We start from the raw sequence: 25,352 nt of genomic DNA on the forward strand, positions 1-25,352 counted from the left end.
TTGAGGGAGAATAGAATAGGTGGTTCACGTACCGAGCCTGCATGGGGCTTTGTTGCGCTTGCCATGCTGTCTGAGTCTGGCCAGCCGGGATAATGACTGTCGGACCCCTGTACCACACCCATTTTCCCAATGGGTTTTTGGGATTATTTCCACAATAAGGATGTTGGGCATCCATCCACATCATAAGTCCATATGCAAAAGAGAAGTATCATAGTGTATTACAGCTTGTATGGTATGTACATACCATACTGTAAAGCTTTTTACCGAAGATGGTGCAACAGTCTGGTGAGAGAACAGGTCTAATGCGCTGTTTGAATCACCCAGAGCCGCAGCCAGCAATCTGGTTCAATTCTAGCCGGTAAATCAGCTCACAGATGTTGCTGCAGAGAGGGGGAATGCCGACACGTTTCAACCAGGGCCTGGCCTTGATGAACAGGCACACACGGATGGAGCCTTGATAAAGACCAGTCCCTGGTTGAAATGTCGTCTGCGTTCCTGTGTCTGCAACGACATCTGTGAGCTGATTTACCTGCTGGAGTTGAACCAGATTGCTGGCTGCTGCTCTGTGTGATTCAAACAGCGCATTAGACCTGTTCTCTCACCAGACGGTTCCACCATCTTCTGTAAAAAGCATTACAGCTGCCCTTCATACAGGGGATACTTCTAGTGTTTGTGTGCCCTTGTTTTTCTTCTACTTTTTTAATTGTGATTTGACCTGTTTAGACTTAATACCATTAGAACTGTAATACACTATGATATTTATCTCTTTTGCTTATGGATTTATGACGTGGATGGGGGATGGGTGCCTAACACGGATGGTGTAATGGTTAGCATTAGTGCCTCACAGTGCTGAGGTCATGGGTTCTATCTCCACCATGTGTTATATATATACGAGGCAGTACGGATGGTGTAATGGTTACATTACTACCTCACAGCGCTGAGGTCATGGGTTCTATCCCCACCATGTGTTACATATACGGGGCAGTACGGACGGTGTAATGGTTAGCATTACTGCCTCACATGGGTTCTATCCCCACCATGTGTTATATATACGGGGCAGTACGGACAGTGTAATGGTTAGCATTAGTGCCTCACAGCGCTGAGGTCATGGGTTCTATTCCCACCATGTGTTACATATACGGGGCAGTACGGACGGTGTAATGGTTAGCATTACTGCCTCACAGTGCTGAGGTCATGGGTTCTATCCCCACCATGTGTTATATATACGAGGCAGTACGGACGGTGTAATGGTTACATTACTGCCTCACAGCGCTGAGGTCATGGGTTCTGTCCCCACCATGTGTTATATATACGAGGCAGTACGGATGGTGTAATGGTTAGCATTACTGCCTCACAGCACTGAGGTCATGGGTTCTATTCCCACCATGTGTTATATATACACGGGGCAGTACGGACGGTGTAATGGTTAGCATTACTGCCTCACAGTGCTGAGGTCATGGGTTCTATCCCCACCATGTGTTATATATACGAGGCAGTACGGATGGTGTAATGGTTAGCATTAGTGCCTCACAGCACTGAGGTCATGGGTTCTATTCCCACCATGTGTTATATATACGGGGCAGTACGGACGGTGTAATGGTTAGCATTACTGCCTCACAGTGCTGAGGTCATGGGTTCTATCCCCACCATGTGTTATATATACGAGTCAGTACGGACGGTGTAATGGTTAGCATTAGTGCCTCACAACGCTGAGGTCATGGGTTCTATCCCCACCATGTGTTATATATACAGGGCAGTACGGATGGTGTAATGGTTAGCATTACTGCCTCACAGCGCTGAGGTCATGGGTTCTATCCCCACCATGTGTTATATATACAGGCAGTACGGATGGTGTAATGGTTAGCATTACTGCCTCACAGCGCTGAGGTCATGGGTTCTATCCCCACCATGTGTTATATATACGGGGCAGTACGGACGGTGTAATGGTGAGCATTAGTGCCTCACAGCGTTGAGGTCATGGGTTCTATCCCCACCATGTGTTATATATACGAGGCAGTATGGATGGTGTAATGGTTAGCATTACTGCCTCACAGCGCTGAGGTCATGGGTTCTATCCCCACCATGTGTTATATATACGGGGCAGTACGGATGGTGTAATGGTTAGCATTACTGCCTCATCGCTGAGGTCATGGGTTCTATCCCCACCATGTGTTATATATGCGGCAGTACGGACGGTGTAATGGTTAGCATTACTGCCTCACAGCGCTGAGGTCATGGGTTCTATTCCCACCATGTGTTATATATACGGGGCAGTGCGGATGGTGTAATGGTTAGCATTACTGCCTCACAGCGCTGAGGTCATGGGTTCTATCCCCACCATGTGTTATATATACGGGGCAGTACGGATGGTGTAATGGTTACATTACTGCCTCACAGCACTGAGGTCATGGGTTCTATCCCCACCATGTGTTATATATACGGGGCAGTACGGACGGTGTAATGGTTAGCATTACTGCCTCACAGCGCTGAGGTCATGGGTTCTATCCCCACCATGTGTTATATATACGGGGCAGTACGGATGGTGTAATGGTTAGCATTACTGCCTCACAGCACTGAGGTCATGGGTTCTATCCCCACCATGTGTTCTATATACGGGGCAATACGAATGGTGTAATGCAGTGGTAGCCAACCCTAGCCTACGAGAGCTACCAACAGTTCACATTTTCCAGACAACCTAGCTGCTGCACAGCTGCACTCATTAACCCCTTCCTGACAGAGCTAGTTTTTGCGTTCCTGACAGAGCCATTTTTTTTCAAATCTGACATGTCTCACTTAAGTGGGGATAACTTTTTTTTGCTTTTACTTATCCCAGTGATTTTGAGATTGTTTTTTCGTGACACATTGTACTTCAAATTAGTGGTAAATTTGGGTCGATACAGTCTGTGTTTTTTTGTGAAAAATACCAAAATGTCGTGAAAAAATGGAAAATTTAGCGATTTGCAAAATGTTAAATTTTCTGCTTGTGAGACAAATAATCATACCACTCAAAATAGTTAATAACTAACATAGACCATATGTCTACTTTATGTTTCCATCATTATTTCAACTTCCTTTTAATTTTTTTGGACACTAGGAGGCTTACAATATGAATAGCAAATTCTCAAATTTTCAAGAAAATTTCAAACACTGATTTTTTTAGGGACCAGTTCAGTTCTGATGTGACTTTGAGGGACTTGTATGTGAGACACCCCCATAAATGATGCCATTTCAAAAACTGCACCCCTCACAGTATTCAAAACAGCATTTTGGAAGTTTGTTAACCCTTTAGGTGTTTCACAGGAATTAAAACAAAGTGTAGGTGAAATTTCAAAATTTCATTTTTTTTGCAGATTTGCAATTTTAATACATTTTTCTAAGGAACACAGTACATTTTACTAGAGAAATGTGACTAAAAATTGCATTTTGCAAACTACACCCCTCAGGGAATTCATCTAGGGGTATAGTGTACATTTCAAACCCCCAGGGGTTTCGCCAATTGTGGTACAACTGGGCAGTGAAAATGAAAAATTACATTTTTTTACACAAAAATGCAGTTCTGGCTCAATTTTTCATTTTCACAAGGAATGAAGGAGAAAAAGCACCCCAAAATATGTGCCCCAATATCTCCCAAGTACGGCAATGCCTCACATGTGACCAAAAAATACCAGTTGGGTGCATGGCAGGACTCACAAGGGAAGGAGTGATTTTTGGATTTTGCGGCTCAGATTCTGGTGGAATGAATGGTGGGTGCTATGTGGCATTAGCAAGACCCCCGAAGCACGGTGAAATTATGAACCTAATATTCCATAGATGTGTGGTATATTTTAAAACACTCCTTTATACATAGGCCGGGTTTGTCGGGGCAAGTGTCACACTGGAAAATAGTTTGCTTTCTTATTCCCTTTTTATAGCAAACTTTGCACCTTTTTTGTGTCCTGCCCTTTTTTCCAGTGGAGGGGATTTCATCAGGAAAATGCTGCCCTGGTACAATACGGGGGCCAGTACTAGAAGTACTGGGGCCCTCTGCCTGCTGGTTCCCAAATATTAGGCCCTTTATGACTTCCTCTTGAAAGTGCATAAATGTCCCCCTCTGGCCGGTAGAACGGAATAGCACGTAAGCGTTATACAGTGCCATCTGGATGATATACACGGCCACCTTCTTGTACCAGATTTTTGTTTTCCGCAGGGCACTGTACGGCTTCAGTACCTGATCTGAAAGATCCACTCCGCCCATGTACCTATTGTAATCCAGGATACAATTAGGTTTTGAGGTGTGGGTACTGGTACCTCGTACAGGGACGGAGGTGGTACTGTCTCCGTGAATTGTTGTCAGTATAAGGACATCCCTCTTGTCCTTATATTTGACCAACAACATATTTTCGTTGCATATTCCCCTGCTTTCACCCCTTCTCATTACTTGGGCAATGTGCGTTTTTGGGAGGCCTCTTTGGTTCTTGCGCACAGTACCGCAAGCTGCTGTACCTCTTGAACCAAGGGCCTTAAACAGGGGGATGCTGGTGTAAAGTTATCCACATAGAGGTGATAACCTTTATCCAGGAAGGGGTGCACTAAATCCCAGACAATTTTCCCACTAACACCTACGAGGGAGGGGGGGCATTCTGGCGGTTCAATTCTTGAATCCTTCCCTTCATAAACCCTAAACCTGTGGGTGTACCCTGAGGTGCTTTCACACAGTTTATACATTTTTATGCCATACCTTGCCCTCTTACTGGGAAGGTACTGGCGGAATTTAACCCTTCCTTTAAAATGTATAAGGGACTCGTCGATACAAATAAATTTTTCAGGGATGTACACCTCTTCAAATTTGGCACTGAAATGATCAATGACCGGCCTGACTTTGAATAGCCGGTCAAAGGTGGGATCATCTCTGGGTGGGCACTGTGCATTATCGGTGTAATGTATAAATTTAAGAATTGTCTCAAATCGAGTCCGGGTCATGGCCATACGGTAAAATGGAGTACTGTACAGAACATCTGTACTCCAATATTGCCTAATTTCTGGCTTTTTTACTATGCCCATATGAAACACCAGACCCCAAAACGTCATCATCTCTACTGCATCTACAGGGGTCCACCTAGCAAATGATGACGTGGGGTTTTGAGCAATTAACTGCTGGGCATATAAATTAGTTTGGTCCACCATTAAATTTATAAAATCATCAGAGAAAAATAATTTGAAAAAGTCAATTTCTCTGAGACCTGTGGAATCAAATTGGATTCCTGGCATGGCCAAAAACTCAGGAACCTGGGGCTCAAAATTGTCTGGTGGTGGGGTCCATACGAGATCAATTGTTGGGGGGGGGGGGTCTCAGCTGCTCTACGGGGGCGTCTTTGAGGGGGTCCCTCATCATCAGAGGAGGAAGAGGAGCTTAAGGCGAATCCTTCAAATTCCCCGCTTGCATCACTGGCTGTGTCAGAGTCAGAAGCAAGCAGGGCATATGCCTCCTCCGCTGAATACATTCTTCTGGATGACTGGGATGACATTTGGGAGGACATTTGGGATGCCATTTTTATTTTTGTGTTACTGGTAGTGAAATGTTTCAACACGTGTATAGTGTAGGGGGGGGTACAAACTTTATTTCAACCCGGGGGGTATGTAGTGTGTAGTGTGTATGTAGTGCAGTAAAAAAAAAAATACTTTATACCAATAAAAAAAAAAAAAAATGAAGGGGTTAAAAATAAAAAATTGAAGGGGTTAAAAAAAAAAAAAAAAAAAGGTCCTGCGCCAAAAATTGAGCACAGTTGGTCAGTAACGTCTGTCACTGAACAGCGCTCAAAGGCAACAGGAATTTGATCAAAAAAAAAAAATAAAATAGATCAACCCTGTGCCGAAAAAGCTGATCAGTGATGTACGTCACTGATCAGCGCACAGTGGCCACAGGACACCCACAAAATCACAGTGTGTGTAAAAAAAAAATTAAAAAAAGACCCCACAGCACTCACAAAAAAAAAAAAAAGGTGATCAGTGATGCGACACTGATTACCAGTGAGGTGCAGCAGGTGCACAACCTTTGGTGCAACTGACAGTGCAACTGACAGGTATATATAAAAAAAAAAAACCTCTGCACCCCCAAAAAAGTTGCTGATCACCTCAGATATAGTGATCAGCACAAAAGGCGGGGGCAGCAGACACAAAATTTAGCACTCTCTATCACTCTCTGTCACTATCTCTCACTATCTCTCACTATCTATCACTATCTATCACTCTAGGACACTAAAAAACCTGCACCCCCAAAAAGGGGGGGTAGCAGACACAAAATATACACTCTCTATCACTCTCTGTCACTATCTCTCTCTATCTCTCTCTATCGCTCTCTATCTCTCACTATCTATCACTATCTATCACTCTATGACACTACAGCAGCAGCACTGACAGGTATATCTGTATATAAAAAAAAACCTGCGCCCCCAAAAAGTTGCTGATCAGTTAATTTATACTGATCAGCACAAAAGGAGGGGGCAGCAGTCAGTTATATAAAAAATATATAGCACAATCTGTCACTATCTCTCTCTATCTCTCTCTCTCTATCTCTCTATAACTATCACACTGCAGCAGCACAAAATATAGCACCTGAGGAAGCTTTTGCGAAAGCGTACGCTTGACTTAATCACACACCTAGTGTGTCTAAAACCCCACTCTCCCCTCCCCACTTATAAATTGTATTTTTGATCTGTGGCTGCATCAGGGGTTCCGTTGGACACGGTCCCCAACATAACACATTTGCACGGTCTCTGGCGCCAGAACCGTGGGTGTTCCTGCTTGTTTTCTACCCACCAGAGCGAGGAAGTGCACGCAGGCACACCTCAGACGTAGCTCTGTGGGAGAAACGCAGGTCGTGGTACCACTGGCTCCAGCAAGCCAGCAGCAGCACTGAAGCGGTACCTTATCCGTGTTCAGGGGCTTGCTGGCGGCTGCTGCTAAGAGCCTCAGGTTTATTTTTGAAACATTGTCTATTTGATAAAAATTAACCCTGTCTGATCCACATTACTTGTCTGGGTAATATAACCCTATGATCTGAGCCACACAGCGAATTATTTTGAAGTATAAATAGGGATAATAGGCAGTGGGGCTGCCACTAGGTGAAGGAAATTCTTTTCCTTTTTTAAAATCACTATATGTTGTCTCATGTCTTGTCAAATTTTGTTTTTATATTCGCAACTATTTTAAATAAAATAATAAAAGTGACGTTTTACTAAAGTAATACTCTCTAGGTGCACCAAAAAAAGACACTCTTTTCTTTTCTAACAAACACTGGAGAAAGCAGTTCTCCACTTCAGCATTGAATACACTCTCGGCGAATTCCACTAAAAACCCCATTGAAAACCACTGGCGAATCGCGGAGAATCACAAACAGAGAATTCGCTCTTCATTTGCAGAGAATTGTGTCCATTGAATAGGGCGAATTGTTTTTCCAGTGAGAAAATTCCCTGTAAACCCGGGGAATTGACTGATTCCCCAGAAAATATGGAGAATCAGAGGCATTGAATACTGGTCACTGACTGATCCCTGTAGTGTGACCGGTTAGGACAGTGATGTCTCTGTAATTACTGTGCTGGCTGACAGTAGCTGTGTTCTCGCATCCGTTGGTCACTGCGGACACCTCTCCATTCCCAGAAGACCCCATTCTCCTAACGGGATATGGTTATTGGGTCACCAGCAACTATGTTGACATGAGTTAAGGTCGATAAGCTCATTGGGCCGACAGGCAATAGGTCGACATGGGATTTTTTTGAATTGACAGGTGGTATTTCATGCCCTACCATCCACTATGGCGTGGTGGGAGAATGCCCGAAGCATGGAGAGTGTAGCGAGGATGCGGTGGTCCATTCCCATATCCATGTCGACACAACATGTGCCGACAGGCAGTTTTTTCATGCCCTACCATCCACTAGGGTGAGCCATGCAAGGGGATGCGGTGCTACGTTTTACTGTTTGTTAACTGTTGACATTTGTCGGGGGGGGGGGGGGGAACGTTCTCATGACCCCGTCGACCTTCAGTCATGTTGACCTACCTGCATGTCGACCTTCTTGCTGGTGACCCAATGATCCATACCCCTCATAGTGGAATATCCATAATTGAGCTTGGAGTACAAGCCCTGATCACTTACTAAGATCGTGACATTTATTTTGATTGATTTTTTTTTTTTTTTTTTATACTTGATACAATCTTTCTTGGGCAGAAATGATCTTTTGCATTTTACTCTGGTTATGTGAACAGCTTTGGTGTCACCTGCACATGCGGTGATTGAGTTGAACACCCAAATGCTGCCTGTCCGGGTGCCAATAAAGTTCCCCAACTATAAATAATTCTGGAAACACAGTGAGAGGATTCTTCGCCCCAACAGCCGTGCTTTGTAGCTGGTGAATGTACTGTAATCCATGCAGTATAAAGGTGCATATATTATATAATAAGGTACATAACTACATATACGTAAAGATATCAGCCTTCAATGATAGATGTATAAAACAAACATGAGGATTAGGTCTTATTAGGTAGCATCAGTGTCCTGATATTAATTTTATTATGGAGACAAATGTTCTTACTCATTAATAGTACCCCAGAATGAATAAATGCTGTGTTCTTTTCTGCAATGGGACCGGAGGCATACCTCCCAACTGTCACGATTTTAGAGGGACAGTCCCGATTTTCGGGTACTGTCCCGCTGTCCCACCCGCGGCAGGCATTGTCCCGCTGCGGGGGGTGGCAGTTGGGAGACCCCCCAATCTAGTAGAATAGACGCTGTGCGCATGCGCACAGCGTCTATTCTCGTATGAAAATGAGGTCGCGGCTAATTAGCATAAGCCGCACCCTCATTTGCATATGCCCCGCCCCCTTTTCGGGCGCTGCGAGTGTCCCTATTTCTTCATGTCAAAAGTTGGGAGGTATGCCGGAGGTCAGCAGAAAATGAACAGAGGGGGTGTAATTGGGTAACCGGACTACGCAGTAAAATGTCTCCAGGTTACCGGTAAGCGTGGTTGGGTGCAGTAAATCATTCCAGTCATCAGTGTGTGCTTGTGCCGTGCAGGAGTCTATTGTCTGTACACTGGGCAGGAAGCTGCTGCCAGGAGTAGATTGGGACGGGGCCTTGATGAGTGCAGGCAGACTAGTGCTGCGATGTACACTGCCCGCCTGCAAAATTTTGGAAAATGGGCAAAACCATGTGCACTGCAGGGGGGGCAGATGTAACATTTGCAGAGAGAGTTAGATTTGGGTGAGTTATTTTGTTTCTGTGCAGGGTAAATACTGGCTGCATTATTTTTACACTGCAATTTACATTTCAGTTTCAACACACCTAACCCAAATCTAACTCTCTGCACATGTTACATCTGCCCCACCTGCAGCGCACATGGTTTTGACCATTTTCCAAACAAGTTTGTACTGCGATCAGATCTGAATAAGGGCCATTATGTGGAACCAGCAGTGAGGAACTTGTCTCCCTTAACAAAGAACATGTAACATTGCTTTATATCAGGACTCGTGTTCACTAATAACCCTCATCACGTCTGGGATGTTTGATATCTGTCAGTGAATGTTGATCTTTGATGTATATATAACTCGTTTTTACTGTTTGTTTGTTTGCACCTTGTATATGGCGCACTTAGCAGCTACACAGCGCAGCTGCTGTACGAAGGCTTCTGTCACTCTGGTTAGCCGCGACACCGGGATGTTGGTGGCATTTACACATGATCCTAATCATTGCTGCTTCTGGTATATAAAGGGGGCAGGGCCTGGTCCCCCGGTGTTGGGGCTTATACATGTGTACAGGCTCCATGGCGGCAGTGCTGAACGTGTTTATCATCTGCTATGGCAGCGACAGATGTGTAACGCGGCCTCTAATTGTTCTAGCCTGAAGCTTTAGTGATTGAGACATTGGGGGAAATCTACTAAGATGGGATGTTGCCATGGGGAACCAATCAAAATCTACGTCTTACCACCTCAGAAGATAATGGGGGAGATTCTCTAAGAATCTCCGCCCCCCTTTGCCGCCCATCGCATTTATAATTATCGCATATGTTCTAACATATGCGATAATTATAGCAAAGGACAGCTCTTGCGTTAAGAGACCCAGCAGGTCCCGGCGGCTCCCCCCTCCCTCACACACCCGGCGCTGCTGCTGCTGCGCTGGGCCCTCCTCCTCCCTGCACCCAGAAGAGGATCAGTGCAGGGAGGAGGTCACAGGTCCGGGCAGCACTGCGCTGTGCTGCCCGGACACGGGGGCGATGCGGGGGTCCGTGCGGGGCGGTGGTGGGATGCGGTAGAAGCCCATTGGCTTCTATGGGGCATCGCTAGATTTTTCTGGCGGTGCCCCCCGCTTCGTTAACCCGGCGGGGGATGCTTGCAGCATCCCAAAATGCGGTAAAAACAGGGTTTTTACTGCATTTCTTGCATAGAGAATCTCCCCCAATAAATGGTATCGGACTGGTTGCCCATGGCAATATCCCATGTGAGATAGAACTCCCATATTAGTGAATTTCCCCCCATTAAGTACTTCATGGTAATTAGTGCACATGCATTTCCATGAAAGCCATCTTGGCCCAATGTTGCAACATAGCAAAATGCTAGCAAGCCCACGGCGTGAATCTCTTATATATTTGGCTACATCTGTCACTTAAAGTGTGCCTGAAGCTGTAACGCTGGGTGGAGCCTCTGACTCACATGACTGACTCACATGGCAGAGAACCAGCCCAGTGAGCCCACAGACAGTGCCAGACACCCTCTGCCTCTCCATGTTACACAGCAAAGACACAGCTACTCACCAGACACACCAGGTGAGCGCCCCACACCTCCATAACTCCCAACATGACCCTCTCCAGGAGGGACAGAATGCTCTGTTTGTGGACTTCCATGTGGGGAGGCAGCGGGGGTCCATGCGGGGTACAGGCAGTCCCAGTGCCTGATGAGAACTAGTAGTTCTCACTTTGCGCATATGTAATGAGCGGCTCATTATTCTGCACGTACACTCATTACACATGCACAAAGTGAGAACTACTAGTTCTCATCAGGCACTGGGACTGCCTGGAGGCTAAATAACGTTTAAGAGGCATTCCCACTGCCTCAAAAACGTTATTTTAACATGTAGTTACCATTTAACTTTAAACGGTATTTCAACTCTGGCACTTTCCCACTGCAGCCTTAAAACTGTAAATTGCGCTGAAAATCGGCAATTTACCGTTTTTTAGCTGCAGTGGGAAAGGGGCATTAGGGTGCTAGAGTATAAAATAACACATAACAGAATATTTGATTGTTACAATTCAGCTTTTGATGTGGCATAAATGGATACAAGCAACAGTCACAACAGCTTCTAGCATACATAACTAGCAACTAAATTACAGATTTATCATAAATGATTATAGTACAATTGTGACACACTAACAAGGCTTTGGCAGTAGAAGAAAAAATATTTTGTGTAATCAAAGGATTTCTATACATATAGAAATGTGTAAATTACCTATTTACAAACCGGAGGAGAGGATCTGTCCAACAATTCTAAGTACAGTGCCTCTTTACTGCCCTCTAGTGGCTTAAGAGTCGGGATGCACAAGAGGAATTCTCTTTCTATATGACTAAGGGTCCATTTATTTTTGGACCGCATATGCAATCCTTTCATTTGAATTAATTACCCTGTAGATGCAGGGACAGGGCCTCCGAAAGGAGCACGTCCCTGGGCTCTGCTTCACCGAGAGCCGGGGGTTTGCGAATGCGCAGTGAGCTCTGACCCCTGACTGACAGCACTGGCCCACCGGGCTACAATGGGCTACCGTCATCTTAAAATGGCGGCAGCCCCGGTACCCACTGTGATGCTGCCCGATGTTGATACATCTGGCAGCTTCGCATCCCCCAACTATGGGGGATCACAGCAGGGATCAGAGATTCCTGCTGCGGTCCCTCCTACATACGTTCGCCGTACGGTCGCTAGCACAACATTGAAAGTTTGATGTGCATTAGGTCAATCACTGAATGTCGACATACTCAGAAAGTCGACATGGGTGTTTCATGGTTATTCTGGAGCCAGCATGTGCCGACAGGCGATGTTTCATGCTCTACCATCCACTAGGGCGTGAAGATATAGTAGTAGTGTTCCGAGCCTAGTGAGGCACCGTGCCCAAAGCATGGCAAGAGCAGGGGTGCATTGATACTGTGTCGACATATGGGACAAGAAAACATGAAAAACCCATGTCAACCTTGACTGCTGACCTTCCCCGTGTCGACCCAATGACCCTTTCGACCTAAAGCCATGTTGACCATTTGCGTGTGTTGATTGTCAGTGGTCAACCTAATGATCCACACGCCATACATTCTGGTGATGTGTTTTCAGGGAATTCGCCGCAATTATTATATGATAAATGGGCCCCTGAATGTGGTCTCTAAACTGCTGCTGATTTTTGTATGAGGTCATGTATAAACACTGGGGCATGGAAGATGACGGTAATTACCCACAGGAGCGCGCATCATTAACGATACACTAGACCAGGGGTGGCCAACCCGCGGCTTGCAGGCCGCATGCGGCTCTTCTCTTCCCTATGTGTGGCTCCCTCCATTGCCTCCTGCGTGATGACCCGGCGCAGGCACGCTATGCGGCAGCGTCCTTCGGGGTCTACGTTCCATCTATGTTACGCCCCCAAGGCCGGACTAGTGGGTTCTGCCATAACTCCACTGTACTGCACAATCCCGCCTGACAGGGAGGTGACCGGCAAATGACGCATCAGAGTGGGCGCCGTCCATTAGAGATCTGAGACGAGCGGTCCCTGGACACAACGCGCGGCTGTTAATAAGAAATCTGCTGGCTGAGTATGGTGAGTGCGCACCTGACTATATTGCTTGACAGGCGGGATTGTGCAGGACAGTGGGTCAGTAGGACTTATGTGAGTGCCTTGTCCTTGGATTTGGATTACAAGCCCCACACAGGCAATTACATGAAGCACCCCAGCAATGGATTAATGATTACTGTGAGTGCACTGGAAATGGACACATATATATATATATATATATATATATATATATATATATATATACTCGGTGATTCATTGCGACCTACGGGCGCTCTTTACACCATCGTAATGGACTGCGCCCCCTTAACTTGTGAACATATTTATTGCGAGGGTGAGGGTTGGGTGCTATGGGCGGGGGGGAGGTGCTTGGGGGGGTGTTGTGGGTGGGGGAGTGGTGGGTGAGGGGATACTGTGTGTGGTCGTAAGCACCAACTGAGCCTGGTGTAAGCACCAACACAGTGTTTTGAGACGCAGCTCGTCATCAGTGTACGTACCCTGACGACGAGCTGCGGCTCGAAACACTGTGTTGGTGCTTACACCAGATTGATGCAATAAAGCAGCACCTTTGCTTTTGAAAAATGTCTCTGAGTGCCACCTTGCTTCTTCCTTATTGAGGACCTCTGCGGTTTGTGGAAGGCACCGGGGCAAGCTGCCACACGTTTCTTTTGTGGAGTGTCGGGTCTACCCCTCTCTCATATATATATATATATATATATATATATATATATATATATATATATATGTATGTATATTATATTTACACATACATCCTTATATATGCATCCTGAACGCAGCATTTTGTGGTAACCTCCTTTATTCAAGCCTGCCGAGTGCGAAGGTATGGCCTTCTGGCAGCTAGGCCATGCCCATTTTTGAATGATTGCGGCTCTTTGTCTTAACAGGACACATTTTTTGGCTCTCTGTCTCGGATGGCTTGGCCAACCCTGCACTAGACGATGTGCACGATAATATCTATAATGATACCATTCTTGTGCATATGGGTAGCGCTTATTTTCTAGTGTCTACGCCCCTTTAATTAGTAACTCCATCAATTCGGGACAGGTATTTGCATGCCTAGTGGTTCCTATGGTGTGGTAACGTGTAGGGTGGCCAATCCTGGGATCGGGATCAGCAGGATTTCAATCCCGGGATTGAAGTCTCCAATCCCTGCCAGGCAGCATCTGAGCACTCGCTGCCCAGCTGCCCTGACCCAGCATGCGGCTCTGCACAGCGTGACATGATGCTTAAGGTCATGCTGCGCCAGCCGCACCCCCACACCACCTGCCTCACTTGCTCCTCTGCCGCTGGCCCAGCTGCTCAGTGCATCACCCCCGCACCACCCACCCTGCTCACCGGCTGCTCCATCTGGCCCGGTCCCCAGCCACACTGCCCGATGCACCAAGTACATAAGTAAATGTGCGCGGCGGTCGGTTGGGGGGCATGGGAGGTTGTTTTTAATTAGGGAATTCCCGGGATTGAGCAGTTTTCAATCCCGGGATTGGCATCCCTAGTCACGTGGTAGTTTCATAAAACCATTTTGGGCTGTACAAAATAAATTGCTGAAAACTTCACACATTTAATCAACTGCCCCATAGTCTACGGCAGCACATTACAGTAGAGTTACGCACTGGTAGCTGCTGACCACTAACCAGCTAATAATCTTACCAATCAAGTGCCACATATTGTTTATATTACACAAATGCATCATTTAGTGAGATGAGAATTACTTTCTTTGATAAAAATATTGATTCTATATAACAATAACATCCTATATAACATTCTATATAATAATAACATCCTTCCATCAGGTAGAGAAGGCTCCGCAAACAGTCTTCCCAGTGCCCAGGAGCACTGCAATATACATTACACGCAGCAAGGTGTTTCATTGCAGGAAGACCCAGGGAACAACCTGCTGGAGCAGTATGACCATGAGCATGCACTGAACAATGTGGCTTATACTTGGGGGGTCATTATGGTTGGCTCGGTAAACTGCAAGGATTGCAGTTTACCGAGCACTAGAGACGCCACCCGTACAAGCGCTCGCCACCGATGATTCCCCTCTTTAATATGCGAGGAGATGTGTAAAACACATCCCTCGCATGTCTTCGTAGCAGGAGAAATCATTCGCCGTCCACTGATCATCGATTTTTCCTGCATTTGCAATTAACCCCTTGAGTGGTGGGTTTTCCTGGTGCAGGACAAACCAACCACAGATCGTAGAAAGCTGCCACTACCCCCCCCCCCCCCCCCCCACCACCACCTCCGCTTCCCCAATGCCGTCTGTCAGTCATCACACAGGCGGCAGGCTCAGGATGTTTTGTGGCTACTGAACTCTCGCGAGTCTCCCCGAGTCACGCCGACCATCCCCGAGACTGCCACCTGCGTCACTGATGCAAATAGTGATTGGCGTCTGGCGGCAGGGGAACTCCGGCGTACGATCGGAGCGGAGGGGGTGGGGCGACAGGAGCGGGGGTGGGAGTGATGGGGGGACCCCTAAAAGGTAGTGCGCCAGTGGTATGCCCGGAAATTTTCCGGGACAGCCTGCTGCGGCAGCGCAGCTGAGCCCGGAAAATTTCCAGGCATACCAACCAAGGGGTTAAAAGTCATTGATGACGTGATGTTAACCGCCCGCCTCCAGCAGGCATCGGCCTGACCTTGCAGCCATGGGAACGCACATGAAATACTGGGCGTACCCGTACTGGGCTCTCCCACCAATGTTTGCAAGTCACCAAAGCCATTCGCAAAGGGCAACTGTACAAATGCATAATAAACCATACAAAGTCCTGCAAGCATCAAGACGGGACGAACTCGCACGGGACAGTCAGAATGACCCCTATTGTTCCCATCTGTTTGAGAACTATATATATTGTCCAATAAATCGCCTTGGGTGTACCCAGCTTAAGGATGCTCACCAAAGCCAAAACTGATTTATACCAGTTCTAATTAATAATCTGTGTTAGTAAAGGACCCATGCCACCTCTTACACCATATGGATATGGTGGGAAGTGTGTGGCGGTACTAACTTCAACAACGGCCACTGGACATATATTTTATGTGAAAATTCCCTGTAATGGGCAGTGTGCCCGGAAGAAACATGGCTGCGTCGTGCGTGCGTGCGTGCGGGCTTCCGGCCAGATCAGCGCTACTGCGCCTGCGCGCGTCCCTAGGGTCTCCCTCCCCTTCCGGCTGTAACGCAGAGGCTGCTGGGAGCGCAGTACGTTCGTCGTGCACACGTGTTCGGAGCCTGCAGTATCGCGCTGGTGGTGTCCGCTGCCGGAGGAATCATCATGAGGCCAGGTAAGCGGGACCGGGAACCACGGGAAAGGGAGGGTACTGCTGCGGCTTCTGCCGGGACCCCGGCGCTCTGGGACCCATCCAGCGTGGGCCCAGGGGTCGCCCTGCCGCAATATATCCTGCACGCACGTGTGTATGTGCGGGCAACGTGTTTGTGTCGTAGCTAATCTAAATATTATATAATCTTTATAGAGGGATATATATATATATATATGTGTTTGTGTATATAATATATATATATATATATATATATATATATATATATATGTATATATATATGTATATATGTGTTAGTGTGAATGTATGTTTGTGTGTGTGTGTGTATATATATATATATATATATATATATATATATATACACACACATTCCAGATAGCGGCACTCGGCAATATATCAGGCAAAAACAGCAGCAAGATGCGCCAATGTTTCAAATGTATTTCACATTTTTCTGCCCTGACGAAAAATGTGAAATGCATTTGAAACGTTGGCGTCCTGCTGCTGTTTGCCTGATATATTGCCGCTATCTGGAATGTATGTTCAGCTTGTCTTTGCATGTGCAAGATCGGCTGTGTGAGGGCACCGGCCACTGTTAAACTTCTAAGCAGAGAGTGCCAGAGTTGATTTGGAGTATAGAGAGAGAGAGAGTTTCAGCACATGGACTGACCGTGGCCCTTAATATAATCGTGTGTACCCTGTAATGTTTACCATGCACACCCTGGGTAGCAGCAGCACACCTGTACCATAGGTGTGATTTGGTGGGCGCTGATAACGGTGGCCGTCGAGTTGGAGGGACAGTGCTCGGTTACCCATGCAGCATGGCCCTAGTTCCAACTTAGAAGTAGACTGCGCTGCAGTCTTTCTACTCACAATCCTGATGTCACGGGTCCATGTGTTGGGATCAAATGCTGCAACGCACAGTGCGATTTTCCCTATGTCTACACTGCATTAGTTCGATTTAAGCATCTTCTAAAACTTGGCCTGTGGGGACAGAAAGATTTTTGTTCCTTAAGACCCTTGTACACTTATAGGATGTGGCCCTTTTTCATATGGTTTTCGACCCATGGAGATGATAAATCGTGTGACAAGTGCCATGTCGTATGTAACTTGCCTCCGATTTACAGTCCTGTGCACACCGCATCTGATCCGGGGAAGGTTATGGCTGCTGGGAGGTTACATCGTATCCCGCAGCCATGGCTGGGATCACATACTATTAATCACTTGCAAAACAAGCGCATGTGATGTATGGTATGCAATCCTAGCCGTCTGGCAGTGGCCGAGCTTTCACATGCGTGACTGGCGTGGTGTATGGGGCATTTAATCCATGTGCAGAAGCATATGACTGGCGCTGTGATGGGCGGTGAGGCATCAGAGCGGCCCTTGTGCATTCTGCATGGGGTTTGTGTCGCTAGACATACATCTAGGTATATTGTATATTTTGTATGGAACGTCAGGCATTTCCCTCTATAATACCGCTTTCACACTGCCAAAACGTTTAAAAAAACAGTATTTAAAACGGGTCTGAGCCTTCACATTGCAGTAGATTACCGTTTAAATACCATTCACATCAGTCATCCCGTTTAATCCCCTGAACACGTTTCAAGGCAGAATGCAGGGGACAGCCTATCACAGGTCTGTAATCTGTTTTTTTTTTTTTTTTTTTTTTTTTTTTTTTTACTAAATACAGTTTCAGAGACATTCTCACTGCATAAAAAACCGCTCTGAAACGTGTAGGACTCTGCTTCTTAAACGTTTTGAAATACTGGTTATCTTTATCCGGTAAATCAACTCTGGCGCTTTCCTACTGCAGCCTTAAACGTTTTGAAGTGGGAAAAAAACAGCAATATACCGTTTAACAAGTGCAGTGTGAAAGGGGTATAAATGAACCTGCCCGGGTACCTCCTTTTGCGGGAACGAATCCAGCTGCATATAACCGCCAATGTAAATGAGTGTCACTCCAATGTTTAGGTAAACCAAAACTCGCTTTACTGTCGATCTCTATATCTTTATCTCATTCTTACTGTTCTAATGCAGCAAACATACAACACAAAAGGGGATAGTGTTAAATTGCCAGCAGATGGCACCCAACAGAGCTATTCAATTGTTGCTCCTTTTGGGCAGGATTGGCTGCCGACACCCCCGTATGGTGGCGGACTGAAATTTGGGAGAAGTTACCTGTAGGTGCACTCAAACAGGACTTTTAAGCGAACACCCATTAATATTACAGGTGTAGATGCTCTGTGCAGCTACACCTGATGAGCGTGACCGAAAACCTCAATTGACTATCGACTCGCAATCTCTTAAACAACTTTAAACTGGAGATCTGGGGGGGGGTTCTTATTGAATTCCCCCCCCCCCCAATGAGTAAAGTGATGAAGATTTATGTTAAGGGTAATAGGGTGAGCACCACAGTGTACATTACACCTCCATTTTCACTTTGCTTTGGGGGATACAATAGTTTAGTGCTTGCACTATATAGTGCCAGTATTGTTATTGTACTACAGGTGCTATCGCCAGCACGCACTGAGGTGTCTCACTCACCCTGTTGTTTTTTTTTTTGGTTAGAAAGTGCTTTGGGATATTATTTGTACATGTATCGTATCAAATTCTGGATTTCTGTCTGTTCTCCATATGGCTCCACCAGCGATGCCACTGCACCCTGTGTGTGTGTATTAGGGCTGTCCAGGAACGATTAGAATGAAGGTTTGCACAGGATCCCTTACTGTCTCTGTGTATGGAGTCGAGATGATCTATGTAGTGATATACAGTATGGAATGGTTTTATTGCAGCTACAGAGTTGATAACAGGCTCCTTAATTTGTCTCTTTGCAGGATTCAGCCCTAGAGGCAGCTTTAGAGGAGGAGGAGGAGACCGTGGGGGTAGAGGAGGCGGCTTTGGAGGCCGGGGCAGAGGTGGATTTGGTGATCGTGGTGGCAGAGGAGGATTTGGCGGTGGTGGCAGAGGAGGATTTGGCGGTGGTGGCAGAGGAGGATTTGGTGGTGGCGGCAGAGGTGGTTTCGGCGATCGTGGTGGCAGAGGTGGATTCGGAAGAGGTAAGTGATTTGTGTTGATGGGAAATGATTGACAGCTGCTCGGGCCTCGCTAAGATAGGATAATTGAGTTCTATATGGCTATGGGTATCTCATTGCACCCCCAACCCAAAAGCCGCTGCGCATCTCGCTTCTGCACTTTCCTACAATGCACTGCCACCTATATATCAGGACCAGGCAGTCAGAGCATTGGTTGTTGCCTCTGGTGACCCCTCTATAACTAGACTATCCAAATTTGGCATACTTCTCGGTAACGGACCAATTCTGCGCCTTCCAGCACTGTCCTCTGTATTGATGCGCTGTAGTTGTGTGGGTTGCTGGTTCTAGTGATGTCCCCAGAATCAGGAATCGTAATAGAAGTATTGTGTACCGATGTGAATGATTTGATGTACCGTGTGTCCTTGCAGGCGGCCCTCGTGGAGGGAGAGGTGGATTCCGTGGTGGACGAGGCGGTTTCGGAGCTGGAAAGAAGGTGGTGGTAGAACCACATAGACATGAAGGTAACGTTTCTGTCTCTAGAGCAGGACACTGCTGGTAACACTACTGTATGGGTCACTGGCCGCTAATTACTGTGGTTGTGATTGGTCACTTTGTGTTACAGGGGTGTTTATCTGCCGAGGGAAGGAGGACGCGCTGGTGACAAAGAACCTCGTACCCGGGGAATCTGTGTATGGAGAAAAGAGGATCTCAGTTGAGGTATGTAGATTCCCCTTCCAGGGTGTGATGTGATCCCAAAAATCTGACTCTTAAGTCTATTCCCTGGGTGTCTGTGTCCACGGTAACCCATTCACATTATTATTGCAGGAAGGAGAACTGAAGATTGAGTACAGAGCCTGGAATCCGTTCCGATCGAAGCTCGCGGCCGCCATTTTGGGCGGAGTGGATCAGATACATATAAAGCCAGGCTCTAAAGTTCTGTACCTGGGGGCTGCGTCTGGGACCACCGTATCCCATGTGTCAGACTTGGTTGGACCGGTAAGTACAAAGACCGATATGATTCCGCGTTTGGAGGTCCGCCGAGAGAGGTTCGTCCTCTGACTACATCCTGTTACTTTTCTCCCCTGCAGGAAGGGCTGGTGTACGCCGTAGAATTCTCTCACCGATCGGGACGTGATCTGATCAACGTTGCCAAAAAGCGTACAAACATTATCCCCGTTATTGAAGACGCCAGACACCCACACAAATATCGCATGTTGCTAGGTAATTATGGTGTACTGGTTCCTTTCGTGGTCACCAGAGACCTGTAAACATGTTCTGCCTGCCGGTTTGTTGTACTGAGGAGCTATTTGTAGGAAAGGTTTAGTGCATTACTGATATCTTGCCCAATCTCTCTCCAGGAATGGTCGATGTCATATTCGCTGATGTGGCCCAGCCTGATCAGACCAGAATTGTCGCCTTAAACGCCCACAATTTCCTGAAAAACGGAGGCCATTTTGTCATATCTATAAAGGTTGGTACAAGAGGGCCAGAGCCACAAATGTGTCCAAGACCCTCAGTACTCTAAAATCCTGTTCTGTTGCCGCCGTAATGCTTCGAAATTACAAACATTCTAAAAATTAGCTCTATGGCGCCACCTAGCAAAATACCAGCTGTATTATTGTAAAATGTACTCTGACTCTACCTGGCTGTATCCGAGCAGGGCTGAGGCAATTTCAAAACTCAAGGAGGCTCACAAGCCAATCGGGAGCTACTCCTACTGATCAGCTATCAAACCGTGAGCTCTGAATGGCTCACAAGCCGGCGAGTTTTGAAATAGCTCTGGACCTGCTCGAATACAGCTGGGTGGGTTGTCCACCGCTCTGTCCGGATGTTGCCACCACTCTACTCGGCCAGTGGAATGCCGGGCAGCAGGGTACACCTTGCAAATTGTTGCCAGAAGGCAGAATCTGGTCACCATGGTGACCTGGCCCCCAGGATTTGATGAGCCCTGTGTTAAACAAAGAAACAAGTATCTTATTCAACTCATGCTGGGAAATAATTTAGAAATTAACTGAAGTTTGAGTCCCTGGTCTTTGATGCCAGACCAATAACTCTGCTGGTAGAACATGCTGCAAAGTCAGCTGAAGAGCCAAGGATTGCCCTACTCCACCACATTCCCCCTTCATGTCTGTGTGATACATATTCCATCTACTTAATAATTTTATTTTTTTCCCCACCAGGCGAATTGCATTGACTCCACAGCAGCCCCTGAGGCCGTGTTTGCGTCGGAAGTAAAGAAAATGCAGCAGGAAAATATGAAACCCCAAGAACAGTTGACTTTGGAGCCTTATGAGAGGGATCACGCAGTGGTGGTTGGAGTGTACAGGTGGGTGTAACCGGGGCACAGCTTGCAGCGGATTGTATAAAATCCGTGGACGGTCCGGATTTTCGCTTAGTCACTCAGTCTGTCCTTCGCATAAGGGGGCAAAGGATTCCGCGGCTGCCCTCACCTACAGACCCGTTGCGTCCGATTCCATGTCATAACGTTTTTCCTTTTTGTTTTCCCGTTGCAGACCGCCGCCGAAGCAAAAGAAATGATCTCACGACTTTACACCTTCAGTTTTTTTTCTTTATATATAAATCAATTTCCGCCAGACCAAACCACTCACTGCAGGATATACAGTGACGTCAAGGCTGTCCGCCCCGCATCATAGAGATCTCTATGAAATGAGGAGGGGTACATCGAAACCAACTTAGCGTCTGTGTATTGTAACTGCCTGTCACATACTTTCAACCGTAGCGCTGTACAGTGTTACCCTGGCTGTATTGTGCACACCTGCAGCAGGTATTGATCAAGGAGAAAGTACCGTTAATACTAGGACTCCTGATTTAGATGGTTATTGGATGACAAGACCTTTATGCAAACCTATAATGCAGCAATAGATTATTGTGCAAAATAGGTTGTTTTTTTCCCTTTAAAGATTGTTTTAAAGTAATGCTCTCGACTTGGCGAAGACTCTCCTTGTTACTGTATGTATTTTTGTACTATGATAGTTTTTTTTTTTTTTGAGGGGGGGTTTGGGGTGAGAATGTAAAACCAATAAATTTTATGTATAAACTTATATCGGCAGTCTCCTTTCTTTAGGGAAAGGTGGATCTGTATCAATGGCAATAGAACGCATGTTTATTAGTGACCTACAATGTTTATAAAGCCTTCAGATTCTTTCAAACCATCCAACTAGTTGGTTGTATTTGAGAAAATGACAATCTGTTTGTTCTATTTGTTCCCAAATGCCATAATTACAGGATTTTGGTACTTCCCAATAAATCCCTTTCTCTGATTCCTTAGGGGACACTGGAGTTTGTTACACTGGGGTATAGATGGGTGTTTAGTTGGAGTTGGTACATTCAGGCTGTGCTCCAGCCATTACTTTTGTTTTACTTCTAGTACTTAATTATAGTACTTCACCACTTGTTCAGACGAGGGGTCCTGGTCTTCGGTGACCTACTCTAGCAAAGTAAGGCTGGTCAGCGCCTTTCTGCAGAGGGGCTACCAGCATGCCACCCGCATCTCCTGATGTTCGTTAAGGTGAGTGCTGCTAGCGGTCCTGCGCTGCCAGAGTCCTTCACATACAATGGTAGTTCAGACATATTCGCTAATTTAAATAGTTTTGCTCAATATGTCTAGAAAAAGGGGGTTATAGGAACTGGCTACCTATTGGCGCTTATTGCAGCCTTGAGTCTGTACTAACCCACAGCTATCACCTAATAGCAATACACAGGATCATACAATACAAAAGATTTGGGATTCCAGGCTTCTAAGGCGCAAGGGTAGATGGTGAGGCTATCGAACGGCGATATTCCTCTTGAACTTGTTACTCTTCTTCAATATTCACACTCGATGCAATATAGTAAAGAACCACAATAGAAAAAAAGCCAACTGTTATGTGCTGTTTCACATTCAGATCGGAGGTGATTGTACACAAATAAAGATAATAAGGGCGTACCCCACTCACGGTATTGGCGGAGGGGTACAAGCACGTAGCGTTATCTTTAAGGACTCTCTGATTCTTTGTGTCGTCCTTTCGTTCTCCCGTGTATGTGAATGTGAGTAAACAAATAAACAAAATATCACTATTAGTGTGTGTTCTTTGTCTAGTTTCTTAGAACAAATGTATCCAAGGTACAGGACAAAGTTTTCTCCTTTTATGTGGGCGTACCTCACTCACCAAATGCACGGTGGGGGTACACCTATAAAGGTTTCTTTGTGAAAAAGAAGTTTTAAAGTGTGAAGACAGGATGGGCGTACCCCACTCACGGTATTTCAGATGATGAACAGGCCCGTAGCAGGTTCTTTTGTTGGGGGTCCTCTGTCCACTCAATAAATAGTGGGGATTTTCATCCAATCGACATAAAAAGTGAAATACATATACAATGTGTAAATTATCATTCAATCTTATGAATAATAGTGATGGTCTTCTCAGGAAAAGGGGGGGGAAGGTGTGTACAGTAAGCGTACCCCAACTCACACTATGAAGTGTTGTTTTAAGTGCATAAAGGTGTCTTTATCTACAGGAACCATAGATTTTCACCATGTGAAACAGAAAAAGCAGGGTATACCAGGGAGTTTTCTTCTCATGAAGGAGGAGATGAAAGGGTATGTTGCGTACCCGACTTACGGTTGGGTAAGCCTTGGGACTCCTATAACGGTTTCTTTAATCTTATATTTCTTGTGACAATCACCATTAGGTCCGGTGGGAGGACGTGTACCCAAGGAAAGATGATGAATGTGATTAGCCGTAACACAGTCCACTTGGAATATTGCAAAAAATACTCCTAGCCAGGTGTTTTTTTTATAAAAGTAGAAAAATTTTCTTTATTCCAAAAACCATATCCTTTGTCTTCATGACATTCGGACGGATCATAAAAACAGGGGGGTACAAAACACGGACCACACACGGTCACAATACAAATAACCACAAGGACTTCCAAAGAAATCCAAAAAACATCCGGATACAATAAAAATAAAAATATTTAAAAAAATCGCAAAGTACTTGAAAGCATACGTACACCTTTTTCAAGATGTCTTGAAAAAGGTGTTGACACACCGAAACGCGTCGACTGCTAGTGTGGAGTGTGAGCAGCCATCACCATTTACACCACAGAACCCCAACATTGGATGTACGTATGCTTTCAAGTCCTGTGCGATTTTTTTAAATATTTTTTTTTATTTTTATTGTATCCGGATGTTTTTTGGATTTCTTTGGAAGTCCTTGTGGTTATTTGTATTGTGACCGTGTGTGGTCCGTGTTTTGTACCCCCCTGTTTTTATGATCCGTCCGAATGTCATGAAGACAAAGGATATGGTTTTTGGAATAAAGAAAATTTTTCTACTTTTATAAAAAAAACACCTGGCTAGGAGTATTTTTTGCAATATTCCAAGTGGACTGTGTTACGGCTAATCACATTCATCATCTTTCCTTGGGTACACGTCCTCCCACCGGAACCTAATGGTGATTGTCACAAGAAATATAAGATTAAAGAAACCGTTATAGGAGTCCCAAGGCTTACCCAACCGTAAGTCGGGTACGCAACATACCCTTTCATCTCCTCCTTCATGAGAAGAAAACTCCCTGGTATACCCTGCTTTTTCTGTTTCACATGGTGAAAATCTATGGTTCCTGTAGATAAAGACACCTTTATGCACTTAAAACAACACTTCATAGTGTGAGTTGGGGTACGCTTACTGTACACACCTTCCCCCCCCCCCTTTTCCTGAGAAGACCATCACTATTATTCATAAGATTGAATGATAATTTACACATTGTATATGTATTTCACTTTTTATGTCGATTGGATGAAAATCCCCACTATTTATTGAGTGGACAGAGGACCCCCAACAAAAGAACCTGCTACGGGCCTGTTCATCATCTGAAATACCGTGAGTGGGGTACGCCCATCCTGTCTTCACACTTTAAAACTTCTTTTTCACAAAGAAACCTTTATAGGTGTACCCCCACCGTGCATTTGGTGAGTGAGGTACGCCCACATAAAAGGAGAAAACTTTGTCCTGTACCTTGGATACATTTGTTCTAAGAAACTAGACAAAGAACACACACTAATAGTGATATTTTGTTTATTTGTTTACTCACATTCACATACACGGGAGAACGAAAGGACGACACAAAGAATCAGAGAGTCCTTAAAGATAACTCTACGTGCTTGTACCCCTCCGCCAATACCGTGAGTGGGGTACGCCCTTATTATCTTTATTTGTGTACAATCACCTCCGATCTGAAT

The 25,352-nt window shown here is 45.7% G+C and overlaps 1 protein-coding gene across 1 annotated transcript; it reads left to right on the forward strand.

The window, feature by feature from the left end:
• The first annotated feature begins 15,939 nt into the window (after positions 1-15,939).
• On the forward strand, positions 15,940-22,174 carry FBL (fibrillarin rRNA 2'-O-methyltransferase). Its single transcript, XM_083162082.1, has 9 exons — positions 15,940-16,089; positions 18,915-19,136; positions 19,541-19,633; positions 19,735-19,829; positions 19,938-20,108; positions 20,201-20,333; positions 20,471-20,583; positions 21,293-21,438; positions 21,626-22,174. The coding sequence occupies exons 1-9, from the start codon at positions 16,080-16,082 to the stop codon at positions 21,648-21,650; spliced, it is 1,008 nt and encodes a 335-aa protein (XP_083018208.1). The 5' UTR covers positions 15,940-16,079; the 3' UTR covers positions 21,651-22,174.
• Positions 22,175-25,352: the final 3,178 nt, after the last annotated feature.

Source organism: Crinia signifera, chromosome 19 (genome assembly GCF_055691185.1).
Source record: "Crinia signifera chromosome 19, ASM5569118v1, whole genome shotgun sequence".
In the NCBI taxonomy this organism is placed as follows: domain Eukaryota; kingdom Metazoa; phylum Chordata; class Amphibia; order Anura; family Myobatrachidae; genus Crinia; species Crinia signifera.

Coding starts and splice junctions, on each gene's coding strand:
- FBL (XM_083162082.1), top strand. Junction 20,334..20,470: donor CAAATATCGCATGTTGCTAG/GTAATTATGGTG, acceptor ATCTCTCTCCAG/GAATGGTCGATGTCATATTC. Junction 20,584..21,292: donor ATTTTGTCATATCTATAAAG/GTTGGTACAAGA, acceptor TTTCCCCACCAG/GCGAATTGCATTGACTCCAC.